Genomic DNA, 17,107 nt, shown 5'->3' with positions numbered 1-17,107 from the left:
AATGGTGCTACTGACTTCAAATAGTAAAAATAGACTTATTCAGCTATTTCTAGGTACTAGACACTGTGATGAGTGCTTACACTGATTGTCAAATGTAATACTATCATACAAAATTAGTCCAGATTTACAGACATAGTACAGACCCAGTCCACACTGAAGAAAGATACTAAAGTATCTCAGGGAAGTAAGGAGAAGAGACCCTGACAGCACCCAATAATAACCCTGAATTTGGAGGCATGAAATTGGGCCAGGAACAAACTGGAAAATTTAATGCTCCATTCATTCATTCATTCATTCATTCATTCATTCAACAAATACGTATATACTACATGCCAGGCTTGACCTGAGACTAAAATGGTAAACAAAAGAGTTGTGGATTGTACCCAGAACGTACAGACAAGTAAGGGTTTTACAACCAAATAAATAGTTATAATAGTGGGTAAGAAGTGCTCTAATAGATACATATTGCCTTAGGAACACAGAGCAGAACAGAGAAGAACTATGCTCTGCAGGTCCAGTGGGGGATGCTATGTTTCATTGGCAAGCCAAGATTATGGCCTAAAGGCAGCCTGTAGCAAGGCAGTGTGGGTTTTTTTGACAATTCACTTTCCTACAGACTACACCTTCAAACCACCTAAGGTTGCATTTACAACAAAAATTTATCATACAAATATTAACAGTAATGGCAGCATATGTCTTGATATTCTAAGATCACAATCGTCTCCTGCTTTAACTATTTCTGAGGTTCTTTTATCCATGTGTTCACTGCTGTGTGTTCCAAACCCAGAATGATGCCCTCATGCCAGAGAGTGCAAAAATCTATAAAACAGACGGCGATAAGTTCATGGAGATAAGTACAACAGTAATCTCATGAACGGACTCCAAAGTATGCCACGTGATGCTACTTTAAAGTCAGAATAAGTGCATTACAGCTGAATAAATTGTAAATTACTGTTAAGAAAGAGAGAGAGAGAGAGAGAGACTTTATATGTTAACCAGGTTGTGTAAGAATGTGTACGTATGTGTGAGGATGTGTACTAAGGGGGATGGTGGGGAGGGTACTTCAGGCAGAAGGAGGTGTATGTGTACAGGTTTGAACAGAAGGCAAAATGTGACTTATTTGAGGCAATGAAAAAAAACACTGTGGTTCAATTACAAGGCATGCATCCGTGGAGATAAGGCTGGAGAGGGAGTTATACTCAGAGCCTTGGAACTCTATCCAAAGACAAGGGGGACCTACTGAATCACTCTAGGCAAAGAAACAACACAACCCAATTTGTGTTTCAGAAAGCCCACCATGCTGCTACGGGGAGAATGGACTGAACTCCACCCCATCCTTCCAGGTCAACAGCAATTTAAAGCACTGAGGAGTCCCAGGGCTCCTGTGGCCGCTAGAGCAACAAGAAAGCCTGTGGTGCTTCTGGGGCAAATTCCGGATGCAACAGCACTAAAGAGCATCCAGCCTCAGCCACTATAGGGAAGTGATGCAGGTCGTGTCAATGCCGGGTATTCAGAAAGCTGATGCTGGCACAGAGGCTTCTCCACACAGAGAAGAAAATGGTACCACACTTCTGTCTCCCTGCCAGGAGGTCCACACTCTGGCTCTCGCACTTCCTTGGGCTGCCGGGCTGTTAAAACAGTTTACATAAAGAGCCCCTCACTTCCCTGGAAGAAGAAACTAACTGTAGCAGGGGTTCCAAAGAGAATCAATCTACTCTATTTATGGGCAAGCCATTACTAATGAGCAGAATGAGTAAAACAAAAAACAACCTGGAGTCCATTAGAACATTTTTCAATATAAAAGATGTAGAGGCACCACTTAAGATGTAGACGAAAAGCATACTTGTGAAAAATGTGCACTTCCGGAAACTAGTACATTATAGAAAGAACTGGTTCTGTATTCTAAAGAATTTTATACACATGTAGGTTTTCAGAAGCAATGAAAATATAGGGCATCATACTCTGAAGAAATGGGGTGGGCTGAGACAAAGGCAGAAATAGAGAGGACCTAGATGCAATGAGTAAATACTATAAGAATATAAGAATGTAAATCAACTATACTCCAATAAAAAATTTTTTTTCAAATATAAGAATGCCGTTCAAATACAAATCAGAATTGAAAATGATAAAGGACAGAACTGACAATGAAGAAAAATCATTTATGAAGGCAAAACTTAGGAAGCTCTTGTGAAATGCAAAGAAAAAAACAAGCAGATTAAAATATAGAGAGAAAAGATTTTAGCTATGAGGAAGAATGAAGACCTAGTGTAAAGGTAATAGGTGTTCCTGAAGACACAAAAACAAATGAGAAACATAATCTTTTCTGAGGTGAGAATAGAACTAAGTCTGAAGATCCAAAGGGCTCGAAAAGACTAGGAAAAAATAATAGGAAATATACCTATACCAATATTGGTTAAAGTTCTGATTTTAAAGAGGGAGGAGAGAGGTGAAAGGAGAGACAGAAAGACAGAGAGGGAGAGAGAGAATGACTGAGCAGACACTGGACTTCCCTATAATACTCATTACAAGAAGCAAAGGAACAATATCTAGGAACTTCATAACAATGTAATTTGTGACCCAAGAATTCAAATATCTATACAAAATGCCATTTGTGTATGAAGGCAACTAAATTAAAAAAATATTTTTCAAATATACAAGAGCTCTGAGGATATGCCAACATGTCACTTTTCTGTAAAAAAAATTCTCAAAGATATACTTATTTGACTGAAAAAGTAAATGAAAATAAACTCAGGAATGAGAAGGTTGTGATATAAATGTACTGGTAGTTAGCACAGAACAACTTATACAGAGAACTAAGCCTAAAGTGTTATAAATTGGATTTTAAAACAGTATACATAGCAATAATTTTTAAAGAACATGGGTAAGACTTTAAATTTCAGTAATAATAATACGATAATATAAATTTTAAAATCCCAGATCACATGAACAAAACCTGGAGAGTGAGGAGAAGATTAAGAGAAATATGTTCATTCCTTACCTTACAGAAAAGGATATACTTTCATTTTTGACAGAAAAAAGTAGAGAGGTGAATGCAAATCCAAATTATTCTAAACATGTATATCTTTTAAAATTAAAAAAACACTAAACACTAAATATAATTTAAATCATTTCACTTCTATTGTCCTCGTGGACCAACTTCCACTTCCTTGAATTACTTAAGCACATGGTTTATGTTCCTCTCATTCTTTGCTCTCCCATCTCCCATGAAATCAACATCTGGGTTGAGGACCAATAAGGTCATCTGAGCCAAGAGTTCTTACTTTTCTCAACTCAACAGACCTCCACATCCACTCATTATCACAAACAGACTCACATTCTGGATCTCATTATAAGACACTCATTGTTCCAACTCCAAGATCTCAAACTGGTACTTCCACTCTCTGAATATAACTTCCAATCTCCCTTCTCTCCCATTCCCAACAACCATTTCACTTAATTTTTCCCCACTACAACTTGAAAGAGTAAACCACTCCTAAATAATCCAGTTCACTAACCAACCCCTTTCCAGCTGCCTTAACTCTTTGTCTAGCCAAGGTTCTATGGTTAGTCACATGAATGAAGTTTCTGTCCCTAAAGCTACTGCCCTGCTGCCCCGTCTCTCTCTTTCTGTCCCCCCGTTTTTTACCCGTACAAAATCTTGAATAAGTGATTTATTCCCACTCCTCCTTTTACTCCTCCCTCAATATCCACTTTTCTCTTTAATCTCTTGCAATCTGGCTTTCTTCTCTCCTTTATAGAGAAACTCCATTTTAGAAGATTTCCAGTGACCTCAAAAATTCTGACTAACTCTCTGCAATTATCATTTGGATTTGAGTCTCCAGGTTGTCATTCATTCAATAACCATCATTTGTTAAAATTGGTCCTGGGAATGCCAAAATAAGTAAGGCCAGTTCCCAATTCCCCAGAGGCTGAGAGTGTATTAGGTGAGGTAATAAGCATATAAAACAGTAAGAGCAGTATAATATTGCAGGCGCTATAACAGAGGCATGTAGAGTTGAGTCAAAGGTACAATCTTAAAATGCACCCCGACTCAGTGATGCTATAATGGCAGAGCTTCTTCCGAACTCTTACACATCCCCTTCTCTCACCTTCATTCTTTGGATCCCTTTCCTTATCAATTTTCTTAAGTGTAGACTTAAGATCCAGACCCTCTGGCCTTCTCAATTCACACACTTTCCTTACAGACTTGAACATTTCCAAGGAAGCCAAAAATAAGACTCAAAATCTGAGTCTCTAGCCCCTACCTCCATTTTGACCTCCCAGGTCTTACTGCTGAATGTTTTCACTTGGAAAACTCACCTCAAACTCACCACCATCTCTAGCCTATTTCTTTATCTCTGTCAACAGTCCCCACATTCTCCCACTACTCAGATCTTAAAATAGAAGTTAACTCTTCTCAATCTCCCCCCTCACCCAAACGAGTGCTTAGATCAGTGGTCCCCAAACTTCTTGGCACCAGGGACCGGTTTCTTGAAATACAAATTTTCCAAGGACCAGAGGGTGGGGGAATGGTTTTGGGATGTTTCAAGCACATTACATTTATTGTGCACTTTATTTCTATTATTATTGCATTGCAACATATAATGAAATAATTATACAACTCACCATAATGCAGAATCAGTGGGAGTCCTGAACTTGTTTTCCTGCAACTAGATGGTCCCATCTGGGGATGATGGGAGACAGTGACACCCAAAGTGTGTTGCTTATGTCCAGTCTACTCCATAAGATGCAGCTTCACTGTCACTTGCCACTCACTGATAGGGTTTTGATATGAGTCTACAAGCGATTGATTTATTATGGGCTCTGTGCAGTCACACCTCTCTGCTAATGATAATCTGTATTTGCAGCCGCTCCCCAGCGTTAGTATCACCGCCTCGGCTCCCCCTCCGATCATCAGGCATTAGATTCTCATAAGGAGGGGCAACCTAGATCCCTCGCATGCGCAGTTCACAGTAGGGTTCGCGCTCCTATGAAAATCTAATGCCGCTGCTGATCTGACAGGAGGCGGAACTCAGGCGGTAACGAGAGTGATGGGGAGCAGCTGTAAATACAGATGAAGCTTCGCTCGCTCACCCGACACTCACCTCCTGCTGTGCGGCCCGGTTCCTAACGGGCCACGGACTGCTACCAGTCCATGGCCTGGGGGTTGGGTACCCCTGACTTAGATGGTCCCCAATTCCTATCCATGCTTCTTTCAAACTCATGATCATTCCTACTTTTTAACTCCTATTGTGGTTATGTGTTGACTTCCTTATTTCTTCCTAGTGAATCTGACCATTCTTCAAAGATTAGGAATTGATATATATCTTTTCTGTGTCTCTTATAGCATCTAGCATAGTATGTAACTGTAAGTTAATCAGTAAATATCTGTTATTGAAGCTACCTTACAACCATTCTCTGAGGGCTTGAAAAGTCATGAAATGAAACTGGATCTTTCCTGGGATGCAGCAAAAGCCAGACATTGAGTCATGGACCACGAGGGCAGAAAAGATCCCTCAGTCTCACCTCCTGCATTTATTGGGCCACACTAACCACTCACCCCTGTTCCCACCAACACAACCACTAATTAGCTCTGAGACCTCTGGGATGACAGTGCTTTAGGTTAGCACTCCGGCAGTCTGCTCAAATGATAGCAAACTGAGGTTGGGTTGGGGGGATGGAGCAGAATTCAAAAAAACAGGCTTATTTTCAAATCCCCACAATCAAGTTGACAGCAGAGAAATTGAAACGGGAGATGCATTTTTCCATTCCTCCATGCAGACGACAGATGAAAAAACTTTTGCAGTCCCAGATACACTTAGTTTCCACTCTCACCAAAACGCTCCATTTCTATAGTATTAAAAATACAGAAAAGTGATTTTGAGAAAAGCCTCATTCTAGAGAACAACTTGCACCAACTAGAGGCAAGTCTGAAATAGGAGCACTGAGTTCAAAATCAAAATACCACCATGAAAAGACTCCATTCCCAGAGAGCACCTCTGGCAGTATGTACTTGGTGATTTGTGCCAAAAATTTTTGCTGAAGTTGGAGCAATTGACAGCAAAGGAAATCTTAACTAACACGTTAGGTTCATTATGCTATAAAGGAGAGCTGAGAGAAAATGTGATTGGTTTCATTTGACTCATGTCCACCTAACTTCCATTGTTCACTTCTGCTTAGTGTCCCAAAGCACTATTCCAAGCCCAAGCTGAAATTACATTTCTGGGTTCTGCACAGGAAAATAAATCATGTCTGCCCTAGGAGTGAACCCAAAACCAAAAGCAGCCAGAGAGGAATTTGTGAGTTGAGTTTAGAGTCAACTTTAATTCTGAAGGAAATGAACCTTTAAAAGGAAAATTCAAATAACAACCTATGTAGACAAAACATTAATCTACACGGCTTCAATTAATTTGGGGACCTTTTGTAACTTTTTTTCTTAAGTGGATATCTGCCAGAGCAGACCTTCTCTCATAAGATGGCTTGGAGCCAAAGACAGTAATAGTCAAGACATTTGTGCTCAGGCTTCCTCAAATCCTTAGGTATACATACATATCCTAAAGGAACATCCAACTACCGACTTATCTCTATAACAAGATTCCTATTAAAAAAAAAAAAAAAGTAAACCATTTGCCCAACTCCCAACACCAATTTCTTTCTTCCCCCTGGGCTTTAGTTTGTCCAGAAGAGTGGTAGCCTTTGAAGGCACAAATTAGTACTATTCTAGACAACCATGTCAGGTAAAACCACTCTGCACTGGGCTAGGTAGTAGATCAACTACTTATAAAGCCTAGTAGGAAGGTTAAAAGACAAAAGTAGTAAAATCATCTAGAGCCACAAGAAGTAGTTAATGGAAACACAGAAAGATGTAAAATATGATGTCAAAAACAGTAATCAGGGCTTCCCTGGTGGCGCAGTGGTTGAGAGTCTGCCTGCCGATACAGGGGACACGGGTTCGTGCCCCGGTCCGGGAACATCCCACATGCCGCAGAGCGGCTGGGCCCATGAGCCATGGCCGCTGAGCCTGCGCGTCCGGAGCCTGTGCTCCGCAACGGGAGAGGCCACAACAGTGAGAGGCCCGCGTACCACAAAAAAAAAAAACTCTACGCCTCATACAGTTATTGGGAAGATTACATAAAATAAAACACTGTAATTAGCTCATTATTTGGGTGCTAATAAACATTGGTTAACTCTCAGCTCCCAGCCCCATTCATTTCCTTAATTTGTATAAGGCAGAAAATACTAATGTGACTTTATTTACAGCTCTAATGTCAATATCAACAGGAACACTACAACCCAAAATTTTCTTTCTATTCTTCTCAGAATGAGGTTGGGGCTGGGATCAGGAACAGCTCAGCTATATGCTACTGACAACAAAGGTCTGTAAAGCGCTCTGGTAACTGACGTCATCAACAGTTCAGTGACCCCATTCCCTCACCTCAAGCACATAATAATGCTAATATTAATGTGGTGAGCATTATCACAGAGGAATGTATGGGGTAGTAAGGGAGCCCAGAGGGTAACACTTAGCTCAGCCTAGAGAGAGGGCATGGCGGGGGGGCTTCCTGAAGGTGGTACCCACTTGATCTGAGCCAGGCAGGCAAAAATGGTGAGGACTATAGGGAGAGGAGAGGAGAAGGGAAATCCAGAGAAAAGAAATGGTGTGAACAAGGACATAGGGCGTGGCTGATATAGGACGCTGTTCTTATCGCCGAAGAAGCAGATGGGGCTGAGGCCAGGGAGGACTTCACATAATGAAGGAAGGACCTTGGACTTTACCCTGTTGGTCATCGGGACAGTTAAAAAAAAAAACAAGGCTGTCACTGGAAGTCAAAGATTGGCATCGGTGAAAAAGAAGAAGGAAACCTGTGGTGGGAAAACAAAGACTGAGGGTATTTTCATGACAGCAGATCAAAAGAAATAAATACTGACACATTGACACATTGAATTATCTATTCTGCCATCCCCTCTAGAAAAAATACAAAAGCACATGGAAAAAGAAACATCTTCAAAGGGCTTTCATAGGAAAAAGGTATTTACTAAACACCCTGGGGCAAGAAATTTTGGTAAAATATCATTTCACTGGGAAACTTTCCCCCATGATTGGACCTTCCTAATTAATATCAAAGCAGGAAACTGAGTGTGCTATGAAAGAAAAGTCAGCAGTGAAATCACAATTATCATTTAATCTTCATTGGCATCAGGAGTCTTGGTACCACACAGAGCCACTCTCTCCCACAGGGCAAGGGAGAGATTAGAATGGGGTCAAGTTCCTAACAAGCATCTCATCCTGCCCAATACCACTGTGAGGATCATTAAAAAGAGAAAAATTCAAATCTTTCCAGTTACTATTTGGCACATAATTAACTTTACAGTAATCTTTTTAAGTTGGAAAAAAAAATGGCCTATGAAAAAAATCACCAGAGAAATGGCAAAAGCTAAAGAGAAGCGAGACTATGACAGAAAGAGCAGAGGGTTGGGAGTAAAGTCCTAGGATCAAGAAATCAAGAAGAAATTCTAGGGGAAGTCCAATTTTAGGGAAACCCAGTGGGAAAGTATCTTAAAAAAAAAAAAAAAAAGACAGTTTGGGGATTAAAAGCAGAAATGTGTGCCCTTCCAGGAAATCGTATTATTGAAGTTTTAAACCCTTTTAATCTTTTTCTATTCCTAAGTCTACGGCTCTAAAGAGTACTCTAAATAATTAGCTGCTGCAGATGAGGGAGGGCAATTCGGAGACTCTAAGGAATACCAGGTAGTAACAACAGCAATCCAATTTCAAGACTCCTTTGCTGGGCACAATCCTTCACTGGTACTGGAGTTTCTTCCTTATAACGTTAACTTATTCTTGGGTTTCCACATTAAATCAATCAACTTCTCTCAAAAAGGCTCAGTTTTAATCACTTAATCAGTTCTTACTTGTCTCCACTTTCAGTTAGATAAATAGATATAAACAGAAATTGGAACCAAATGTCTGCATAAACTCAATTTCAAAAATAAGAGGAAAATCTGCTTAAGACAACATTAGAAGCTTCCAAGAGGTTGTAAATTTAAGCAAGACTACTCTTCTAATGTCAGAGGCAGAAAAATCTGTGTGCAAAAAGGGATACAAAAAAGGAAAAAATAGCAATGGAGATGGGTGTCGTAAAAATAATGTCAGCAAGAGGACCTGCCCAACCCTTTGCATAATTATAGGACATGACAATAAGATGAGATAGATTTCTGTCTGTGAACAAACAATAAGCTCTGAACTCTCGCAGCCTGCATAATTTATTTTCATTTTTTTTTTTTAGTTGGAAGAAGGAAGAGCATTTTAATAACCTTCTCATGTAATTATGAATATTCTTTGATACTACACCAAAACTTGACAAGTTGTAGCTGCTTCTTCTTTTCCAGCTTTATTGAGCTGTATTTAACATAACATTTGTGTAAGTTTAAGGAGTACAACATGATGATTTGATATACATATGTATTGTGAAATGATTACCACGATAAAATCAGTTAACACATCCATTACTTCACACAGTTACCATTTTTTGTGTGTATATGATAAGAACATTTATATTTTTGCATTTAAGTACGTTCCTTTCCTCTCAAATATTTAATAAGCATCTACTATGTTCCAGGCAATGTGCTGTTCTACCAGATAATAACGTCGGAGTCTTTCAATAACGTTCTTTCTCGTATCTCCCACAGCACCTGGCGTGGTGCTGAGTTCACATCAGCCGCCCAATAAATACCCATGAAAATATTTCTTCCTTTAAGTGAACATGGGGGAACATATGGGGTTAGCACTATACCCAATGATGTAGCACAGAGACCCTTGTAAAAGACGCCCACTTCAATAACAGACTGCCACTGGTTACCAACCTATGCCCCATTCTGACTGATCTGTCACACCGTACATACCTGTCCACTGAGGGGGGCAGCGGCAGTTGTAAGTGTTGACCCCATCCACACAAACCCCTCCATTCTGACACTTGTGATTAGGACAGTCATCAATATTCCGCTCACAGGTGACCCCTTCAAAACCTAGTAAGACAAGAACAGAGAAAATGATAAATTCTCACACAGATGGTGTGATCTGCTCTTCTCCACAGGGCATGGTCATCAGAAGAGACTGACTTCATTATTTCAATTCAATAGGCAGCAGCTGGTCAACCCAAGACTCACCATATAAAAATCCCCCAATCTTCTGTCTTCTCTTGCCTCAAGCATAGTTAGACACTTAAAATGACTCATTATGCCAATGACATGCCTTCATAGTTACCTCACAAGTATTTCAAAGTGTTTTCATGAAATAAAATCCCAGTGAAGATAAATGTCTACTCAGAACAGCTATTTACTCGTTCTAAAAAAAAAAGGTATTAGATTTTCCCCAGCTCCATGCTAGATTAATGGGAAGAACAGATAAAAGACTACCTAATTAAATTTAAATTCCTTTTTTTTCCCCCTTGGGAAAATCAGCGTGGTGGGGGGGACATAAGAAAAAATATTGAACTTAAAAGTCTGAAGATATGGGTCAAGTTCCAACCTCACTGCTTATAAGCTATTTAATACATGGTAAATTACAAACTCTGAAGTAGCTTCCTCATCTGTAAAATGAGGCTGACTGCACCTGCCCAGCCTGCCTTTCTAGGTTGTTATAAGTGCCACATCATGAGTAAGGCAGAAATAAATATAAAAAGCTATCTGAATATCGGGTGGCATTATTACTAACTAAACTTGCTAACTATTATTACTAACTAACCAACCCTTCAAATTCTTCATCCTCCTCTTCACATTAACAGCATTGCTTCCTTCCACTTGATTTTTCCCTTCCATGAAAAATGAAACTAGCACACCAAACTTCACCCTAACTGCCCATAGAATGTTCCTCTATAATTTATACATTGGGCTTCTTCTTTCTCTCTCCTTGCTACCAAATCTCTTAGCTATTAAAATAGAAGACTACCAGCTTTAAAACAAGAGAGAAAGTTCACTGATCATCCTCTTATTTGAAATACATGTGACTAAGTATTTGCCCTCTTCAAAATGTCCCTTAAGTTTCTCTCTCTTACTCAAAACACTTATTGGGTCTTATACGAGGCACTGGTATAGGTGAGTAAAAGAAAGAGTCCCTGCTTTGGGGGCATTACAGTCTGGTGAGTGGGACAGACATCAATCACACCTGGCTTTATTCATTCCTTACCACAAGCTACTGCAGTATTCTACATCTGCTCTGTTACACTGGAACAAGGCTGGTTTCTCTGAATACAGTAGCAGTCATGTAAATGAGTATGAACCAAGCAACCAAAAAAATTACCCAGAGAGCAAAGGAAATCATTTTGTAGAAGACGGAGATAATTGAGAGCCTGACTGAAGAGAATTCTCTTTCTCTAGGTGTTTGGTACTCAGTCCATTCAAGCAGATGAGTCATTAAGTAAGTTTGAGAAAGACTATGAACAATTTTATAGACTCAGATTTTTAAAAAAAATTAATCATATTACTCCTATATCTGTTTAATCACATGTAAGTCTTACAAATGGACTAATGAGTCAGTAAATGTTGAATTGTTTAAGCCCATCCATAATTATGCTAAGGTGAGGGCAAATCTACGGGTCCAGAAAGTACAGTCCCTGAACAATAACTGAGGTCTCATTTCTAGCCTAGTGCTCTTAAATAGAAACATTCTTCAGAAAAGTTAAAGATAGTTTTAGAGTGTAGGAGGGAAATACGGGGTCCTGGTCCACCGCTGTTAGAACCTGTGTGGTCTGGTGGTGTTCCAGAACTGCTATTGGTCATCCTCCCCCTAACTTGATCTCCCTGGTGACTAAATATGGTTGACTAGGGTGTCAAGGAGGTGATGAAGACTTTGTAGCCAAACTATAAGGACCTGAAACTGTGACCTTGAATTTATATTTGCCAGTGCTACAACTAACTGAATTCACCAACCACAGACAAATTAAGAAAGCAGAAGCATTTCAACATAACCACAATATATAAGAAATAAAATGCCTTCTTTTTATGACTGTTTTAGTTCTTACCGGTCACTATGTAGGTAGGTAAGAAGACAAGTAGGTGAAAGAGTTAATTCATGGTTGAAGCATGGCCTCTGGGGCCAAACTGCCTAGATTCAATTCTCACCCTTGCCATGCAGTAGCTGAGTGAACACGGGCAAGATACTTAAACTTTCTTTCCTCTCTGGGGTAATTAACAGGACCTACCTGAAGGGTTGTTTTAAGGATTAAATGAGTCAGATATAAAAAACACTTAATTCAGTAAGTTGTGTTGAAACAACTGAATATCTAGATGCAAAAGAATAAAATTGGACCCCTTCCTCATCCCATACACAAAAATGAACTCAAAATGTAAGAGTTAAAATTATAAGACCCTTAGAATAAAACATAGGAGTAAATCTCTGTGATGTGGGCTAAGCAGAGATTTCTTAAATATGACCAAAAGCACAAGCAACAAAAGAAAAAATTGATAGTTTGGAGTTCTTCAAAATTAAAAACATTTGGGCTTCAAAGGATACCATAAAGAAAGTAAAAAGACAGCCCACAGAATGGGAGAAAATACTTGCAAATCATGTATCTGTTAGGAGACTTATATCTAGGTTATAGAAAGAATTCTTACAACAAAAATTAAAATACAATATATATAATATAATAATACAAATAGCCCAGTTATAAAATGGATAAAAAATCTAAATAGACATTTCTCCAAAGAAGATATATAAATGGCCAATAAGCACATGAAACGATGCTCAACGCCAGCCATGAAGGAAATGCAAACCACAACCATGATAAGCTATCACTTCACACCCACTAGGATGGCTATAATTAAAAAGACAGATAACAACAAGTGTTGGCAAGGATATGGAGAAATTGGGAATCCTCATACACTGCTGGTTGTAATGTAAGATAGTGCAGCCACTATGGGATATAGTGTGGCAGTCACGAAGAGATTAGAGTTACCATATCACCCAGCAATTCCTCTCATAAGTATATACCCCCAAAAATGAAAACATATGTCCACTCAAAAACTTGTACAAGAATGTTCACAGCAGCATTATTCAAAATAGCCAAAAAAAGTGGAAGCAGCCCAAATGTCAATTCCCTGGTGAGTGGATAAATATTGATACAAAGTGGTAAATCCATACAATGGAATATGATTCAGCCATAAAAAGGAATGAAGTACTGATAGCTCCTGCAACACAGATGAATTTTGAAAACATTAAGTGAAAGAAGCCAATCACGAATGACCACATACTGTGTGTTCCCATTTATATGAAATGTCCAGAATAGGCAGCTCTATAAAGAAAGTAGATTAGGAGTTGCCTAGTGCTGGGAAGGAGTTAGGGGGAGGTTAGGGAATGACTGCTAATGAATACTAAGCTTCTTTTGAAGTGATAAAAATGAGCTAAAATTTATTGTGGTGATGGTTACATATATCTGTAAATATACTAAAAACCACTGAATTGTACACTTTAAAAGAGAAAATTACATGGTATGCAAATTATATCTCAATAAAGCTGTTATATTAGAAGGAAAAGCACGTAAAACAATGCCTGATGCACAGGAAGTGTTTTACACATATTAGCTAATACTATTGGCTTGGCCAGAAAGTTTGCTTGGGTTTTGCCATAAGATGTTACAGAAAAACCCAAACGAACTTTCTGGCCAACCCAATATTATATATCAATGGGATCAAAGCAACCCTGAGAGATTATCTACTCTGATCCTTCTAAGTTACAGATGAAGAAGATAAAGTCCACGTGGCTGACCTACCCAAGTTTAAATGCCTAGTAGTCAGTACTCAACCAGAAATTTTTGTTTTTTTTTTTTTTGCAGTACGTGGGCCTCTCACTGCTGTGGCCTCTCCCTTTGGGGAGCACAGGCTCCGGAAGTGCAGGCTCAGTGGCCATGGCTCACGGGCCCAGCCGCTCCGCGGCATGTGGGATCCTCCCGGACCAGGGCACAAACCCGTGTCCCCTGCATCGGCAGGCGGACTCTCAACCACTGCGCCACCAGGAAAGCTCTCAACCAGAAATTTTATTCAATTTCAATCAGTATGATCTCTGGGACCCCAGAGTTCCCTTTCATTAATCTGAAAAACTGATCTTGGGTCAAAAGTTCCCATGTCTGAGAAAACCCTAACCAAATCAGTTCTCCTCCAAAGTTAAGACAGGATTTATGCTTTAAAAATAGAGTTACAGTACTCTTTGTGGAAAGAGCTAGCAAATTCTTATAAGAAAGTCTACCTAAGGGCGAGGGGAGTAGGGAGGGAGGGTAAGGCTTAAATGAATAAGTTATAGTGGAATCACTTCTTAAAAATGTTTTAAGGGAAAGGGAAACAGACAAGTCTCCAGACCTGTGGGTGGGATGGGTGTAAAAGACTTACAGAAAGGCTCACATGACTGTACTAAAAGGAGTCCACTGCTTAAAGCCAATTCACATCCTTAAAAGGCCAAAAAGAAAGAAATTAAACTCAGAAGGAACATTTTAAGACTGTGCTGTTATAAAACCATGGGCCACGTAACTGATAAATGATGACAGTGAGGGTGGGGAGCAGAAAAGTGTCTTTCGAACTTGTCATCCCACACAGAGAACAGCATCTCTCAAGAGAGCGTCCACATCTTTCCATTTTCAGCCCCCAGGAGGTGTGAGGGTGGAAAGGCTTGGTACAGAGGCACAAAGAAGACAGCAGGAAGGGGAAGCTGAGATGACACAACCAGGATTCTCCCAGGCCAGGCTGAAGGTCCTCAGGAAGAGCTTCTGTGCACAGGGATGAAAGAGTGAGGAAAACCCAGGGATGCCTGGAACTGGACAAAGGCACAAAAGTAAACAGCTACGTGCTACCTTCTCCCCCGCCTCTGGGAAGAAACCTGTCACAAGGGCAAGCGGGCCCCACCTCTGCCCCACTGGTTTCCTCGGCACACTGCATCCGTCCTCTGAATGGGCCCCAATGAGCTCACCGACCCCATGACTGGCCCCTGGATGCCTGCCCCACCACCCACCCAGGTGGCTGCTCCTACCTGCCTCCCTCTGTAGCTCCCAAATCATCTCCACTTCCCTTTCTAACTTTACCTCCAAAGAAGTCAGAGAAATGAATAAAGGGGTTCAAAAGAAATAAATTCAGAGCATTTTTTAAAATTATAGAATATAGGAATTCTCTTCTCTATCACATTCAATTCATTCATTTGTCAAATATTCATTAAGTCTCAATTTTGTTCCAGGCAGTAAGCTGGATACTGGGGAATTTAAATGAGGGTGTCTACTGGCAAGGATGAACAGTCAGTTTGATAAGTGCTGTGCTAGATGTATACAGGTTGCGAAAGACCTCAGGTCTCTAGTCCCCGCGGGGTAGGGAATATGGAAGGCATTTCAGTGAAGTAGGTGCCTTTGACACATCATAAGGAATAAGTTCTATATAAAAAGGCAGGGTGGGTGGGGGAGGTAAGTGACAGAAGGCTGAGGAGGTAGCACGGGCAAAACTGCCAAGCATGACAGAACAGGAAAAACTTCCAGGAACATCAAGTACAACTAGACGCAGGGCCCAGGTTAGAGGAGCTAAAATAATGCGCCCTGCAAAATGGTACGACAATTTCTGCGTCTGCTCCAGTGAAACCTGCCAGAATATGATTAGTATAATACCCAAGAGAACATCACATGCCCGTGCATATGAGAATGCAAGAGGGAACTCTTTCTAACAGTTTTTAAGCTCAGCAACTGCAGAGCAGACACAAAAGCCACAAAATGTGGTTAAGCTTTATTTTAATGATATAGGGATATAACATATCATCAGCCTGTAGCGTACAGAGGTGACTTACAAAGGATAAACCTTCCTTGTTTGGACAGGATGGATCAGACAGCTTTTTATGAAGTTTAAAAATCATAAAGGAATGAGGAGGTACAGGAGAGAAAGAAAAAGGGAAAGTCCATCAGGGACTGCCCTATCCAACTGTGGACTCACAGGTACAGCCAGGAGATACAAACAACCCACTGCTTTCTGGTGACCTGTGCTACTTCTTAAAATATCACAAACATAAAACCAGCTTAACTCATGCTCCCCCCCACTAACCCCCCAAAATTGGGAACCAGTGATTCAAGAATTTATTTTCTATTTTGTTCTTTTGTTAAGATTACTCTGGTTGAGTGCTCCTCCTCGGGGCTTCTGCTAAAAACTTTACCTAATGGTAGTTCATAAGGATCTGGATTATTAACAGTTGCTGCTCCAAGAAGATGAAATACAGTTCCTTGGTTTGACTCTATCAGTTCCCTCTTGGATATATTCCTTTTTTTCTTCCCTCTATGGAGAAACACTTCTTTCTTTATTACACAGGATGAGTCATTCTTGCAGTTTTAATTCCCTCCCCATCAGTCTTAAAATAATTCTAAAATCAACTCAGTAACTACAGTGCCCTTTGCAGGAAAAGAACTATATTTTAACCATTCAAAAACAATCACTAACTTATGTGGGGTTCACTGACTTTCAGAGTTGAAAAGAACTCCAATTCTTTTTACGCAGTACTAGTATAAACAAGTACAGAAGGAGAAGCTAGACTAAGTCTAGGGTGCATGTTACCAGGAAGAAAATGAAAAGACCAAAGTTACGTTCTCAATACTACCATATTATACTAAACTCAATCTGTCAATCGATAGGTATGTGCCTATTATATACCTGGCATGGTTTCTAGGTGCTTGGGACGTATCACTAAATAAAAACAAAGATCCTAGCTTTCACTCTGGAGAGGCGAAGAGGCAGCAGAATTTAGAAAAGACAGACAATAAACAATAGACATAATGAGGTAAATTATATAGCACAAATTATATAGTAAGATGATGACAAGTGTTACAAAAAAAGAAAAGAAAAGAAAAGAAAAAAAGTAGACTAGGGTCAGTAATGAAGGGGGAAGGGAATGGTTACAACCTGGAATAGGGTGATCAGGGTAGGCCTCAGTTAAAACTGCAAAGACTTGAAATGTGGTGGGAAGCAGCCATCTGAGAATTGCAGAACCTGGACAAAAGCTACTTTGCCTCTTGCTGACTTGGTTTCCCCACCTTTAGAACTGAAATAATGATTCTCTTCAAATAATGGTGTTGTGGGCTTCCCTGGTGGTGCAGTGGTT

At 40.0% G+C, this 17,107-nt stretch overlaps 1 protein-coding gene across 1 annotated transcript in view; it reads right to left on the bottom strand.

Moving 5' to 3' along the window:
* NOTCH2 (notch receptor 2) overlaps positions 1-17,107 on the bottom strand; it is a 177,544-nt gene that overhangs the window by 69,901 nt on the left and 90,536 nt on the right. The window contains exon 5 of the mRNA XM_082834020.1: positions 9,904-10,026. Within this exon, the coding sequence (XP_082690146.1) occupies positions 9,904-10,026 (123 nt within the window). The remainder of the gene's footprint in view (positions 1-9,903; positions 10,027-17,107) is intronic.

Source organism: Leucopleurus acutus, assembly GCF_964270905.1.
Source record: "Leucopleurus acutus genome assembly, chromosome: 2".
In the NCBI taxonomy this organism is placed as follows: domain Eukaryota; kingdom Metazoa; phylum Chordata; class Mammalia; order Artiodactyla; family Delphinidae; genus Leucopleurus; species Leucopleurus acutus.
The sequence above is the reverse complement of the archived record's forward strand: the minus strand, read 5'-3'. Positions and strand labels throughout refer to the sequence as shown.